Genomic DNA, 16,052 nt, shown 5'->3' with positions numbered 1-16,052 from the left:
GGGATGTTCCCATTAACTATTTTTAACTCTAGTTCATTCTTAGGGGCTCTAAGTTAACTCAGTGGTTACTTACGATTCTATACGTTGCACTTTCTCCATTTCACTCTTTTCCTTTTCCCGAAGAGAATGTTTCATCTGCTCCAAGCTGTTTTTCAGCTGCAGAACTTCTTGAATCAGATTTGCTTCTTTGCTACTTAACTCTTCAACCTTTTTGTCTGCAATTTTTAAATGTGAGGTTTGGTCATATGATTAGAACAAACCCACTACTATTTGGAGTATGGAGGTGTCCACATCCCTCCCTCAGTCTCTGGTAAGATGCATATACGTGATGCCATTCAGTGGTCACATTAGTATTCAATATTTATGCCAAATAAAGGCAGCAGGGACAAATCATCCATGAACAGCATCTCATCCAAAGAAGGCCTTGACTTTCTCCCTTGCACATATTTTGCAAGAGGAATACAAGAAAGGAAGGGACTACAGCTAAGTTTTAGATTTTCCGTTCTACATTGTATATGCCTTCCGTAATTCTAGGAACACTGATGCTCAGCTGTGCCCAGAAGTGAAGTTAAATGCATCAGAGCTTATCCAAACCATTTTGCTCAAATATTGCCCATGAGCGAGCAATTAGCAGGTCATCAACAATTTTGATAGTTGCTTCAGGGAAAGCAAAACAAACAAAGAAAAAAAAGCACTTGAGCAGCTGATGCTACTCAGAAGATCAGCAACAGCAGTTGAAACAATCCTAAAGAAACTGCTTTAAAACTATTACCAAATCTGCAAGTGCATCAACAGATAAGGAAAAAGCAGCAAAAAGGAAAAAAATAGTGCAAAAAACTTTTATTCTTAAGCATTCAAAAATGAACAGCATAGGACCTTCTGAAAAAGGGATATTTACATAACAGTTACTTCTATTTACAGTTTAACACAGTGGCTTTTCTCCTTATACCATAAGGACGCGCTTCACAGCCTTTTGCTTCCGATCCGGAATAGGAAGCAATTTATTGTTTTGGAAGACACCTTGTTCAACGATGGAAGAAACTGTACCTTTCTTTGAAGGTGGCTCTTCCACAGTAGGCTTATCTTCATCAGTACCGCGCTTTCTTCCCACTTCCAACTCAGTTTTCTCTTGTTTCAGTGCTTTAACTGAAAGCACTGAAAATTGGCTGGTTTCAATTCCTTTATTAGTGTTCTCTTCTGCCGGTTCTGCTTTAATGGTAGTTAAATGGCAGGTAGTCTTTTCCTGTATTGATATAAGATCAGTTACATTGAAGCTTAACAAAAGGAGCACTTAAGTCTCAGTAATCTTCTGTAGGCAAATATTTACACAAAACCATACAGCTAAAATATTTACCCGGTGACTCTATAGACATCAGTTGCAAATCTCAATAGCAGACAGAACAAGTACACCTTCAGATAATGACAAGTGCAATACTCGGTAGAGTATACAAGGGAAAGCAAGAGCCTAGCAGGTTACAAAGTAAAAGACTTGCACACAATCAAGAGTTTACCAGTTTATCAAAGAATTTCCTGTTTCCAAGAAGTCAACAAAATTACAAACATGGTCAAAGAGCAAATGGTCAGCTCTCATACAAGTTCATCACATCACACTTCTGCTAAGCTGCTAAAATCAGTTTCATCGTGACAGATATAATCCAACCTTAAAGCTTAGTCAGCTCTGTCACGCATATTTTAGATTATGTCCTTGACCACAAGTGAAGCTTCCTTACTCACAAGATGACGATTGTTAAGCCATGCTGGCACTGCCAAGGACTGATTATTCATCTTTAGTAACTTATGAAAAGAAAAGCCTCAGAAGTGTTCAGGCCACACAATCTCACAGATAGAGTTGGAGCCTTGTTCTTGGAAGAAGTAATAGGTGAGGACATGACTACTCATCACAGTCAGCTTTAATACCATGGAAATACTAAGTTGCAGTGATGCAGACAGTCAAAGACTAAGAAGGGTCAAGTTGCTAAGCTTACAAGGTTAGAGATCTGAGTGACAGAATTAACTATAAATGTTTTCAGAGCTACTTCAGGTTACCAAACATCAAAAAATGAACAAAAACCACCAGAAGTGGTATGCACACATACTTAATCAAGCTAGTCTTCACATATTCAGTAGCTCGCGGTACATTAGTCAGGATAAAGTTTTATGGACTGCATAGAACATGGAGATATCCTGACCATTCCTACTCGTACTTCAAACTCTACTCAACATACATTTACTGTTGCTCTTCCTCTGATGTAGGAGTGTGAGGCAGGAGTTAGTGGAACACACCGATATTTTTGTTGTTTGTGTTAACAACAACTACCTTCAGATAAATTTGAATTGTTTACAATTTCAAGCGAGTACCAGCTACATACAGAAAATCAGTTTTCCAAAAATGTGTTGATTACAAGCATAGAATTAGTGTTTTCCTTTTTTTGTATAAGGATACGGAGATGTGTAAAACTCACATAATCTCTTACTTTTTCCTCTAAATGAGATTTTAAGTCTCGTAGCTCTGTAATAATGTCATCTTTCTGCACCACGATGTCCATTAGCTCTCGAATCCTTTCATTTTGTGCATTCATTTTCTTGGAAATAAAAAATAAAAAAAATTCAGTCATCAGTTTCTAATGTAGTGTTAAGTAGCTGAATTACACAAGGCATTAAAGGCAAATTCAGTTAAGCTAAGCTCGGTAAGAAATCTATTAATGGAGCCTACTGGAATAGCATTTTAAGCTACCACAAGTTGGTATTAAAACAATTTTACACAACATCTTCTTGATAAAGTTACCTCAGTTGCTTCTTCAAGTTGCTCAACAGACTCATCCAATTTAATCATCTGCATTTCAAAGTCTGTAACACACAGAAAAGGTTGTTTTACATAAGTAGCCAATAGATAGTTTATTAAGTAATCAATTTTTCCAGATATTCTAACGTTTAGGTAGCTTTTGAACAGATTAATTAATTTGCATGTGGTCTTCACTTATTGGGAGTGATTCAAAAGTTTTCTATATTTCTTGGAACGAAAACATTGCATCAACAAGACATAAAGAAGAGTAGAGATCACAATATAAAAGTAAAAATCAAGATATAGACATTTAACCCCATACTTACGAAAGCGTAAAGCTGCTAGTTGCAGTTTAAAGGAGAGGGGGGGGGGGGGGGGAAAGAAAAGAAATAACCAAAAACCGTGGAATTGCTGAACCTGAATATACACAAGGAACAAACTATCACTTATCTACAGGCTATGGTTCCAAAGGTAGAACATCTCCTCTAATTCCTACACAAACTGGTTATTTCTCTTTTAGATTAATGAACTATTTCTGTCTTCTACCTTTCACATCGCATAACTCACCTTTGTTCTTCTGCATCAGCTCTTCTTCAGTTTTAAGTAGTTTGGTGTTTTTCTCTGTTAGCTCTTCTTTGGTCTCCATCAGTTCAAAGTTAGTTTTCTCCAGCTGCTTTTCAAACCAGCCAGTATCTTCCTTCGGGTCCCCCAGGGATACAATGGAACTATGTGCTGCCTCAGCTTGCTCTTTAATATCCATGACATCATAATGCACAGAATCAAGAATGCCCTCAGGATCAACACAGGTGTCAGGCACTATGCTATGTTCTCCACGCTGAAACGTAATTTATAATCAGTTAAAACTGGTGAATAGCTGACTACATAATAGCTGTTATTTCTACAGATAGTCTGGATAGCCACTATGAAGACAGCCATACAAGAAGTTTTTAATTTCAGCTTCAAAACCCACCTCACAAATTCACATACAACATGACAGTGATTCGTATGGGGGGAAGATAAGTGGCATTCTAGTAACAGCTAATATATTTTATAGTATTTGATGACCACACTCTCTTTTTTTTTTCTTTTCTTTTTTTTTTTTTTAAATATTACTCCAGATTGATCTCCTTCAAATTTAACGTACAAGTTCTGACTCCCCTTTTCTTTGTATACAGCGTAAATTTTCATTTTGTGTTGCAGAAACAAGGAAAATGCCCGAATTCCCAAAGCTTTCTGAAACTGTTCTTAAGGCTCAGCAACTATTCCTGCTAGATGAAGAATAGATGTATCTTGCTCATCATACAGCAACACAGCATGCACTTCTTTGTAAACAGCCTTCTGTTTCTATAAGATGTGCCCATAACATTTACATAGTAAAAAGGAAAATATTTAAGAAAAAAAAAAGGAAAATATTTAAGAAAAAAAAAAGAAAAATACCAGGGTGTCATGGTTTAATAATTTTGTAATTTTGCTATCAGTATTCCACATCATAACATCATATAAAGCATGAATAATTTTACTGCTCCCGAACACTTGCAGTATATTGATGATATTGTCGTGTGGGGCCATACAGCAGCAGAGATTTTCAAGAAAAGAAAACAGATAATCCAAATTCTTTTGCAGGCTGGTTTTGCCATTAAGTGCAGCAAGGTGAAGGGGTCTGCCCAGGAAATCCAGTTCTTAGGTGTAAATGGCAAGATGGGCATCGACACATCCCAGCAGATGTGATTGAAAAAATCACTGCTATGTCTCCTCCCACCAACAAGACAGAGACCCAATCTTTTCTGGGAGTAGTGGGCTTTTGGAGAATGCATGTCCCGAACTACAGCCACATAGTGAGCCCCTCTATCAGGTAACATGGATGAAGAATAATTTCTCATGGGGTCCTGAGCAGCAGCAGGCTTTTGAGCAGAGAAAACAAGAGATAGCCCGTGCCGTGGCCTTGGGGCCAGTACGGACAGGACAGGATGTAAAGAACATCCTCTACACTGCTGCTGGAGAGAAAGGTCCCACTTGGAGTTTGTGGCAAAGAGCTTCAGGAGAAACCCAAGGCCAACCCCCGGGACTTTGGAGTCGAGCATATAAAGGGTCTGAGGAGTGCTACACTCCAACTGAGAAGGAGATCTTAGCCGTGTATGAGGGGGTTCGGACTGCTTCTGAAGTAGTTGGGACAGAGGTTCAGCTCCTTCTTGCACCTCGCTTGCCTGTGGCCCCCCTGTCACGGACACAGGTAGATTTTTGTTTAAACCGTGACAACTACCCAGAATGCAGCATAAGGGAATTTTTGCCTAGAACTCTGGAGGACTATTTGTAACTCAGAAAGGTCAGAGATAGAAAGTTCACACTGATTTCTGGGTCACCAGCCTCACCGTACATCAGCATTTTTGGTTTTTAAATGATATATAAAGTTCTCAATGGCACTGCTCTAGTCGGTAGCTCTTTCCCTTTCCGTGCAGCTTGCTCTGTGCATGGCTTGTGAACCGCTATTCAGGCCAGACAGCTGCAGCCCCAAAGACCTGCCATAAATGTACAAATTCTACCAGGATAATGTCTTGGTAGTGGAGAAACAGGATGCGCAGTCATATGGCTCTCACACATACCTTGTACAACCAGCTTGGCTCTGGACTGGGCATCACCAATGTCACAGGTGTACACGTCACTGTCACTTTTCTCCAGATTTTTTATGCTCAGCTGCAGGTCTCGTCCTTTCTGTGCCCTCTTGTATTTCCTGCCAGGCCTGAGCTCAGCAATGCCTTTCCTCCATATGACGAAGGATGCGGCTTTCTCGCTCTGACATGTAAAAAGTGCACTTCCACTTTCTTCAATTTTCACATCTGAAAGTTCCTTGATAAAGTAATCAGGTTTTTCTGGAAGGAAAAAAAAAAGGATGAGGGTGTAGGACAAAGGGATTTGTTACCCCAACAAGTCCCAAGCATACAGAGGTGTCCTGAATCTCCTTTGCCCTCATTTCAGAATATCACATAGAGATGCAGAGAGTCTAAGAAGACCACAGAGTCCACCCATTTACATAGGTTTGATAATTCCAGTAGATATCTGGAAAGTTCAATACCATTATACATGCGCTGGTAGGATCTCATCTGATAAACTGCATATGGTTTGGATTACACATATTCAATATAGACTAATTCAGATTGCCATCTTTTCTTGGCTCACTAACACCCAAGATCATAGAATCATAGAATGATCACAGAATCATAGAGTGGCCTGAGTAGGAAAGGACCTCAAAGAGCATCTAGTTTTAAACCCCCTGTCAAGGGGCCACCAACCACCAGACCAGGCTGCCCAGATCCACAACACACTGGAGAATCATTCGGTTTCCAGATTATTTTAAGGAAAAGATTTTAATCCATCGTATTTTCTGAAAACTAAGAATTGATCCTGCTCAAGGAAACAGAAGAGAAAAACATCACCCACAGGCTGCAGATATTTACCTCGACTTCTCTACATGCCATCCCCAGTGTGCTTTTCAACTCACCTTGCACAGTGACCCTGGCTTTTGTTATGGAGTCCTCTGTCTCACAGGGGTACTCCCCACTGTCCTTGGCAGTAGAGTCATGGATGATCAGAATGGCCCCAGTTCCCTCCTGCTGCAAGTCGTACTTCTGGCTTTTTCTGATTGCTTTGCCATCCTTGTACCACCTGATGTTCACATCAGGCTTCGACAGCTCACTGCTCAGGCTGATGTCTTATCCTCCAGCTGTTTTGTAACCTCAGTAGGTTTTTCTGAAAGAAAACATGCTTTTTGAGTAACATACACTTATGGTAGGATGCCTCTCTCAAAATACATGCATCTACATGCTGGAGATAAGTTAGAGAGGCACTTGCAACAGACGCCATCCTACAGCCAGCAGTAATCTGCAAAGTACAGACAATAGAATTCCAGGCAGCATTTATTCTCTCTTAAATCTACCCAATTGAGGATGATGAACCATGTCTGAAAACTGCCTCTTTCTTCTCTCCACTCATCACACTGGGAGCCTCGGATGATGCTCTCAGATGCACATGTTCTAGATAGGAATTTGTTGTACAGCTAGATGGTGTGAAGGCCATCCCTTCAGCTTATACTTAGAGGATATTTGCTCCCACACTTCCCTCAACAGATCATTCCTGATTTACTGTTAATGGAACAAGCTGTAGTGAGATGCCCATTTCCAACACTACCCCAGTGCTTTGGGTAGTTCTCACATTTGTGTAAAATGTTTCCTCCTTTTACTTATTTTTAAGAGAAATTCTCAGTGCTTCGAGGTTCAAGTAGAAGGTTGCTATTCACTTTAACCATATTATGAGTTAGCTCTCACGACAATCTTATCAGAAGACAGTTGAAGAAATCAGACCCCAGAATCTCTCCCATCTCATTACCTTTCACAGACAGAGAGGCTTTGGAGGTTAGACCACGGGCAGTAAAAACTGCCAGCGTCAGTAGGAGTCACACTTTTGATAATGAGAGTATATTTCCGACTCACGTTAGAAGCTTTAAATCGCCCACCACTTTCCACTCTGCTTCCAGTCAGTGTCCAGTTGAACTCATCAATGCTTTCATGGGACGGAATGCATTCAAAAGTACAATCTTCTCCCTCCTGGATTTCAGTGTTTTTCAGCCGTTTGGTAATGCCACTATTCAGCTCTGGAAGATAAGAGATAGGTTAGTATGAGGTTTATATGGAGAAAAGGCATTTGTGACTGACATGAGTAGCAGTACTGGTGTTTTAACTCAGGATTTGCAGAACATGGCTGCATTCCTTACTGATGTATTCTCTAAGACATTCTCCACTCAGAATTACCAGAAAGCTATAAAAAAAAAGAGACGTGAATCTCTTGTCTTTGCTCTGGAAGAACTACAATTAGAGCAGCTCAGTCCATGGAGCAGAATGAAGATTCAATGAGCTACAGAGGGAAAATCCTAACAGAGAGGACAACTCTAGGATGCTGCGTGAGAAAAAGGGTTTTGCCTATGACAAGAAATTAAATGTTTCTATTAGCTAATTTGTTACCATCCTAACCCTACTGGTATTCAAACCATTTCTCCCTTTTAGGGATGTTTAGAAAGGAAACATTTCCAGGACATTCTTGATGTGTTTGGTGATTTTCATGGCAAAATGAGATACATTTACATCAAAAGCAATGGGAATTTTCCAGACATCACTGCGCTAAATTGCAGTAATACACTTCTATTGTAGAAACTATTAAGGCTCATGGGGGAATAGGTGTAAGACATAGTGACCACACTGAATGTGCTTTTAGCACTCCTTTACTTTCCACAGTACTTACCCTGAATGCCGACCTTTGATTTGGCAACATCACTGCCAATATCACAGGTATAGAAACCTGCATCTGACTTCTCGAAGTCATGGATAAGGGGACATAGGGTCTTCCCAGACTGTACCAGCTCATACTTGTTGCCAGAATGGAGCACAACACCGTCCTTTTTCCACACTGGTTTGACCTTCTCTTTAGAGACTTCGCATTCCAATTTAATCACACCCCGCTCCTCACCAAAAACATCTTCCAAGGACTTCATGAAGACAGCAGGCTTCTCTGCAATTAAAAAGGCAAAACAGAACAATGTAATACAGAAGTTGAGACATTTCCAGTTGCTTTCAGATTTTTAAAGAGGGATAAATAAATCTTTACCAGCACTGACGACATCAATATAGAACCTAAAGTGGTTTCATGTCTGTTGACTGAATGCACTTTATGGAATTCTGAACTAATCAGTAGGAGAATACAGGGAACAGGAGGGACAGCCTGCATTGCCGTGGGTGGGACTGATATCATATGAAGTAATTGGGATGCAGCTCTTCTAAAGCTGGAGAGCTGGCATTGCCCTCACATGGAGCAGAGCTCATACAGCAGGCCACAGGATTAAGAGGATAAGCTGCTGAACACTTTTGATTTTCCTGTTTTATTGACTCCTTTTATCTATCTTCTATTTCACACATCAGATGTTTATACTGGGGAAAAAACTTCCACCAAATGCAAAAGAAAGGAGAAAGAGGAAATCCTTCAAACTCTGAGCGCATAGAGTAAAAGAGCTTAATTGCTGGGGAGAGCAGATTAGAATCACAGTACCCTTAGAATTGGAAGAGACCCTTAAAGGCCATCTAGCCCAGCTCCCCTGCAATAAAAAGGGGCATTCACAGCTAGATCAGGTTGCTCACAGCCTGGTCATTAGTCATCCCAGAGGCAAAACACACACTGAATGATCTCTCCCTGCAGTCATAAATCCTTGGAGACAACAGCATTGACACTGCATGTTACTGAAGCAGTAAAAGAAATTGCTCTTGTAACTCTCCTTGTGCTAAATAAAATGATGATAAAAAGCAATGGAATGCTTTGGCAGGACACCAAAACCATCCTCCTTCGTTGGTATTTGCTGCAATGGAACCTTCCACTGGAAGAAAGCCTCTGATGACTTGTCACCCCAGAGAGGTGAGCTTTAGAAGCAGGACTGCTGCACAATAGAAAGAACTGGAGCTCCTTAGCATCTCTTACATCCAGGAGGGCTGTGATCAGACCCACCTATCACCTTAACCTGCTTCATTGTCAGTGTGCAGCAATTGCCAACGTTCTTGATGTCATTGTAATTGTTGGTGTAAAGGAGGTTGCCATTCAGGAACCATTCCACGTCCTCGTCATTATGGGACAGCTCGCAGGAGAAGACAGCAGAGCTCTCTTCTTCAATTTCCACATCCTGCAGGTGCTTCGTTACTTCTACATTGCGGGCTGTGAGGAAACAAGGTGAACTGTTACCACTGTTACTATAAATCATACTGGGATGTGGTAGAATGGTTGGACTAGATGATCTTTGTGTAATATTCTCAGTGAAGATTATACATTTATAAAGTTAGCAGGAGAGAACAGCACAAATCAACCCCAAGGAGAGAAATCTGAGGTGAAATAAGACATGGAAGAGGCCACCCTCCCTGCTCATACCTTCAGCTGTCAGCGTGGCCTCAGTCTGCAATTCCTGCCTTGCACTTGTACACACCAGCATCATCGGGCTTCAGCTTCAGAATCTTGAGCTCTTCTGAATGCTTATCCCTCTTGATCTTGTACTTCTAATAGCGCTTGATGAGTGTGTGGCCCTTGAACCATTTCACAACCTTTGGAGAAGGCCTGAAGTCACAGGACAGGATGACAGAATGACGTTCCAAAGCTGTCTTGTCCTCCAACTTCCTGGTGATTTCTATATGGTAATCTGCAAAGCAGGGGTGGAAGAGAAGAAAGGATGAGGACAATTGGAAGAAGAGGAAAGTCTCTTGCGTCTATTCCATTCCAATTAATGTCATGTTCACAATGGTTCTTTGAACCACTCTAAAGATAAAACAAACGATTGTCTATAGGGAATGCCATTGACTACATTTCTATAAAGTAATACTGTATATTATCTACCAAATGCAAGGTCCAGCTCTTGTTCTGTGCTAATTAAATTGCTCCCATTTGTTGAGGCTTTTATTCAAATAAGAGTGAGTTGAAAATATAACAAATACTTCAGGATGTGAATGGAGACTCTTACGCTGGGGACAACAGCAGATAAAAAGCCTGCAAGTTTCTTTCAGATGAAATCAATGACAAACTGCATCAAATTTAGGTGCTACCAAACTTAACCTTGTCTAGTTCAGAAATACAATTAATTTCACCTGATCTGACTTCTTTGTTATAGCCAAGGACAAAACCTCATCTCTGTAGATCTGAATAGTAAGCACACCACAACTATTCAAACAGATCTTTTACTGAGATGCAGCTGTCTCATTTAGTGTCCAACGACTATGAACTGGAAATGGAGCAGACCCTCCAGACACACACACAATATTTCAAAGACCCCAGTGAAGGAAGACTGTATGTTAATTAATTCTTCATCTTCATGATGTAAACCAAGCCAGGATATGTTACCTCTGACAAGCAGATTGGCTGTGGATTTTGATTTGCCAATTGAGAACTGAATGGTGCTTGTCATATCAGTGATGGTTTTTGGTATGGTCAGCTGGTGGATGGTGCCTTCTTGCTGCATAATCAAGTTTCTGCCAGCCTGTTAGACTTCCCCACATAGGAATACCACTTGGGAGGTTTCACAGAAGGAATGGATATCTCGCATTCAAATTTGGCTTCTTCAGGCTCAGTCACATCCTCATCACGCAGCTCCTTTACTAGATTAATGGATTGCTCTTTAAGAAGGATGGAACAAGAGAAAGCAGAGATTTAGAAGGAATGTAAAAAACCCTTACATTATCACCCCACTTACTCACGTCAGCATTACTGTACATGCACACTACACCTATCAGCTCAGAATGCCTTGAAACATCATTAAAAAATAACAGAAAGAAAAGAATGTTGTTAAGAAGTCAGACAATAAGATTGACAATCTGAAAAGAGCCCAGATCTTCTGATTCCCAGTCCAACATCTAAATCAAACCATGACCTTCCCATCCCAATATCAAACTCCTCGCATTACGAAATGGAAAAGAGGTTCATTGAAACACGGACATTGATAATTACTTTGGTTAAATACAGCAACTTAGCTCTGAACAACAAGTTTTCACCTAGTAAAGGTCTCTGTAGCTCAAATGTAATGACTCTACTTAGGAGAAATTCATTTTCCAGCAAGTTCTTGCCCTTATAATTGTAACAGTGGCAAAGCTGGGGACTGAACTCTTGAGTAGTGTGCTAACTCAAATGTCTCCCATTTCTTTATCACACTTAACATCATATATATACCCTAACATTGTATATATTAAAAAAAAAACAAAAAAACCCTGTGCTCTTTTCAAACAGCAAGAGAAAATGAAGAAAAGGTCAAGCTATGTTTTTTATCCCTCAACGTTCAAACACAAATCTGAAGTCTAAACGTAGAAAATCAACCTCCTAAGAAAATAATCCATCTTACTTTGCAAAAGTAAATTCCAAAAGAGAAGCTGGATATTTTGTGGGCAGAAAGGTAGGTAGGTAGGAGTTTTTATTTCTGTGAAAGGCCCTGGTGGTGTTTAACTTCCTTGACATTAAAGCAAAGGATGTTAGCTCGTTTATAACATAAGATAATTTAATCAAAATTGTCATGAGAAGCATAATTACCTTTAACTGTAAGATGGGCACGAGATTCTGCCTTTTCTGCTACCGATTTTATTTCTGCTGCATCCTTGACTTGGACAAGTGTGTAAGTCAGCGAGTAGGTCTTTCCTGAAGCAGAGAACCACAGAGTCACTAAGGCTGGAAAAGACCACTAAGGTCATCTAGTCCAGCCACCAACTCATCCCTACCAAACTGTGCTCTTGAGAGCAAACCCACAACTACACTTGGCTTCCTTGAGCAAAGAGCTCTGAGGCACATGGCCAGGCTGAGCATCATCCATCTGGTTTCACAGCATCACTGCCTGTTCTCTCATGTCAATGAAACCACCCATTCCCCCACGTCCACATCCCCACCAAAGCGTAATCTAAACATGGTTTCTACAAGGACTGACCGAATGTGGCTGTCGTCACCTTCAAAGTACCTGATACAGAAGGATCACACTCACTGTCAGACAAAACCTCTTTGGAGAGTTGAACTGACTGCCCTGTTCACCCCCACTCTGGAAATAACTGCACTCATTTCCTACCTGCTCCCGGCAGTGTGGGATGGTGGGATAGCATCACACTTCCCACACTAAGCATCCCACCATGTCACTTGTTCCACCCTAACCTCAGTCCCAAAACAAAAGGGGAACTCCCTTCTGAACCTTCTTCATTTCAGATGTCTTATATGCTTGATCTCCAACCCACCCCCCACTCAGGAGAAAGATCCCCCTCTTACACCCTACCATCTTGCTGCATTCTGATGTTGTCATCAGCCTTCAGCTTGTTGTCATCTTTGTACCACTGGCTCTGAACCTCATCATGTGAAATCTCACAGACAAAAGATGCACTCCCATATTCATGCGCTTCCACATCTTCCAGTGGTTTAACAATCTTGATATCTCCAGCTGTGAAACAGTAGAGATATATTTGTCAGGGTATTTCCAGAACTGAGTGCAGCATCTTTTCCTTACACATATTTGCATAGAAAATAAGTAGGATTATGTTTTATTCTAAACCATCATCCATTCCTGAGTCATTTCCCTTTTCAACACAGTCAATGCATTATTGCCCTTGAACTTAAAGATAGACTTACTAGCTACAATGGAGCTCCCTGCAAACAGTTTTCATGGAAACCAGAATCTCATTTATTCTAAAACCTTTCAAGCAAAATTAAGGGTAGAAAAACAATAGAACTGACTGAATCTTTAAGGTCATTTAGTTCCAATCCCCCTGCTATTGGCAGGGACACCTCCCTCCAGACCAACTCTTCTCCTCAGGGTCAATGCTTCTCTCAAATCATTCTCCTCTAAGCCTGTGCCTGTGCTTGGGATTGCCCTGACCCAGGTGCAGGGCCTTGTACTTGGCCACACTCAAGTTCATGAGGCTGCCAAGGGCCCACCTCTCCAGCCTGTCCAGGTCCCTCTGAGTAGCATCCCTTCCCTCTAGCACATCAACAGCACCGCTCAGCTTGGTGTCATCTGCAAACTTGCTGAGGGTTCATTTGATTCCACTCTCCTGTTGCCTACAAAAATGTTAAATAACACTGGTCCCAACACCACCCTCAACCTGGACACTGAGCTATTGACTGCAGCTCTCTGAGTGTGACCATCCAGACAGTTCCCTATCCTGCAACTGGTCCATCCATCAAAACCATTTTTCTCCAGTTTGGTGACCAGGATGTCATGCAGGACGGGATCAAATGCTCTGCAGAAGTCCAAGTAGATGATGTCAGTTGCTCTCCCATTATCCACTGATGCTGTTACTCCATCATGAAAGGCCACCAAGTTTGTCAGGCATGGCTTGACCTTGATGAAGCCATATTGGTTACCACCATCACCTCATCTTTATTTTCCAAACTATGCCAAGGAGAAATAGACAGAACTCTACAATGTCGTGTCACTACAAACCTGTCTGAATCATTGGCTTCTCTGCATGCTCATCACTAGTCTCTTCTTAGCTTGTGTGCCCACAATGTATGGGGAATGTCAGCCACAAATCTTACCTAGGGGACATCTTTGCTTCAAAGTCCTCTGAACATCACACAATCCCTTTTAACTCTCCAGGTCTGCACTTCTTTATGTCAGAATCAGACCATATTTCTGTGCTGCTATTTCCCTTTCCTTCTGAAGGGCCTGGATACAACTTGGATTAACCTCAGGAGCAGAGTTCCTGCATAAAACAGCCAGTACTGAAACAGCAACCCAACCTGGTTGCAGACTGAGAGAGAAAATGAGAGTTCACCGCCTGTGAATAATGAGACTTCTCTTATTTCCCTGGGAAGTAATGCCCACTTTTTTACTTTGACAGAGCTCCTTCCCATCCTAGAAGGGAAAATATCAAGTCAGATCTCCATTAGTCCTTCCATCTCTGCACTGGGCAAAGGGAGCCTTCAGATCTATGCTTAATTCACCCACTCCCCTAGAATTAATGGAACTGTACTTACTGGAACATATGCTGAAGCTTAAGCACAGTGCAGTGTTTTCAACATGTAGGAATGTCTATAGAACGCGCATAAATTCTGGCTGACATATGACAGCTTAAAGCACTGCAGAGGACTGTTAACAAGCCCATTTGGACATCACCTTGAATAAATGACGTAATCCCCAAGATAGGGAAGGAACAGCTGAGCACCGGGGAGGTACACAAAGGGCCAGAGCAAATTCTCACACTGTCAGGTGCAAAGAAAACTGAGATTTCACCCTATAACCCAGTTCACAACAAGGCTACAAAATCCTGGCTGAGAATTTCTGAATGCTCACCAGTTGTTTCCAGCTCGAAGGTCATCTTCTGGCCAGCAGCCTCGCAGATGTATTCTCCAGCATCTTTCCTCTCCAGCTGCTCCACAACCAGACGCCGTGTTTTGCCCACAGATTCCATTCTGAACTTTCTGGAGGAGGCAAGCAGTCTTCCATCCTTGAACCATTTTACTCCAGTTGGATTCTGTGCTACTTCACAGCTGAGGGAAGCACTTGCTGCCAGGGCAGCACTCACCTCTTTCTGCACCTGCTCCTGGTTTATAAACACAGGTTTTGGCTCTGAGGGAAGAAAAGAAAAACAGAAGGACTGAAATGAGACCATCTTGCCGGTTTGTATGTACAGCTTGGAACAGGTTTAGGTTACCACTTGTGCCCAAACTAATAGCCTTCACTAGAGAATATCAGCTCTTCTGTTGAAACAAAGTGTCAAATCTAGGCAAGAAAGAACCTAGGAACTGAAGGGTCCTTGAACACCAGTCCCATGGTTGCAAGTCACTATGCAAACATATTTAACCCAAAAGAACATCTGTCCTGCAGGCAACCAAAACCTGAGTTCCTTTTGCTTAAGACCCACTGTGAAACATCAAAACACATAAACATGTGATAGTCAAACCACTGGCTGCCTTTTCATGACCCAGAACAGTACTCCTGGCTTCCTGAACAGACTCCTCATGGCCTCTACCATTGCCACAACTGTGACTGTCAAAGGCACAAAGGAAATATGCTCACCAACGCAGTCCTTTCTTCTTTGTGTGTGATTTGCAGATATCTATCTTACTTTGAGCTCTGGCAATAGTCAGCTCTACCAGGTCTCTTACTGTGAGTAGCAGACTCACCTCTCCAGATGCAGCCTCCAACATAAAGGCATAGTAAAAAAGCAGTGTACTACTAGGAGAAGTTCCTGCTTCTCCTGCCACGAAAGGCTGCACGTAGAACATGCACTCCAGCCTCACTGCACATACTTATCTTAGTCAAATGTTTAGGTGAACAAGAATTACAGTTTGGGATCTCAGGCACAGGAGAGATTTGAATAATATCTTGAATATTGCTTCCATTGTACATATATCAGTAATTATTATTCTACAGACAGACTGAAACAGGTCTTTGTGCCATACTAAATCCAAATACTTTCTACAAACCCAGGCAATCAAGTATAGGGGAAAAACCTCAGCACAGACTACTGCAACTGGATCACTGTATAATAGAAACTAGATTTTACCTTACTGATCTCTGCTGTATTTCAGACAACACCTGTCTTACCTGTGACATGAATCTTGAAGGTGAGTTTCTGGCCAGCAGCCTCGCAGCTGTACTCCCCTGCATCTTTCTTCTCCACCTGGCTCACCACCAGCCGACGCTGTTTGCCCTCTGACTGCACCTTGAACTTCTTGCTCGAGGTGATCAGTTTCCCCTCCTTGTACCACTTCACCTCCATCTTCTCCT

At 41.6% G+C, this 16,052-nt stretch overlaps 1 protein-coding gene across 1 annotated transcript; it reads right to left on the bottom strand.

The window, feature by feature from the left end:
• Positions 1-194: 194 nt before the first annotated feature.
• Positions 195-5,626, bottom strand: LOC146759572 (uncharacterized). Its single transcript, XM_085510430.1, has 4 exons — positions 5,383-5,626; positions 3,350-3,617; positions 2,786-2,847; positions 195-215 (listed from the first exon to the last, which is right to left on the bottom strand). Exons 1-4 carry the CDS (start codon positions 5,413-5,415, stop codon positions 195-197), a joined length of 384 nt encoding a protein of 127 aa, XP_085366556.1. The 5' UTR covers positions 5,416-5,626.
• Positions 5,627-16,052: the final 10,426 nt, after the last annotated feature.

This window comes from Coturnix japonica, chromosome 10 (genome assembly GCF_054131305.1).
Source record: "Coturnix japonica strain WE chromosome 10, WE-NBRP24, whole genome shotgun sequence".
Taxonomy (NCBI): domain Eukaryota; kingdom Metazoa; phylum Chordata; class Aves; order Galliformes; family Phasianidae; genus Coturnix; species Coturnix japonica.
Note: the sequence above shows the minus strand (reverse complement) of the source record. Positions and strands in the feature narration are given on the sequence as shown.

Excerpts from the sequence above, each read along its gene's own strand:
- LOC146759572 (XM_085510430.1), bottom strand. The coding sequence starts at position 5,415 with ATGCCCAGTCCAGAGCCAAGCTGGTTGTACAAG. Across the intron at positions 3,618-5,382 it reads AGCCAAGCTGGTTGTACAAG|CGTGGAGAACATAGCATAGT; the intron begins GTATGTGTGAGA and ends ATTACGTTTCAG. Across the intron at positions 216-2,785 it reads AACTTGAAGAAGCAACTGAG|ACAAAAAGGTTGAAGAGTTA; the intron begins GTAACTTTATCA and ends TAAAAATTGCAG.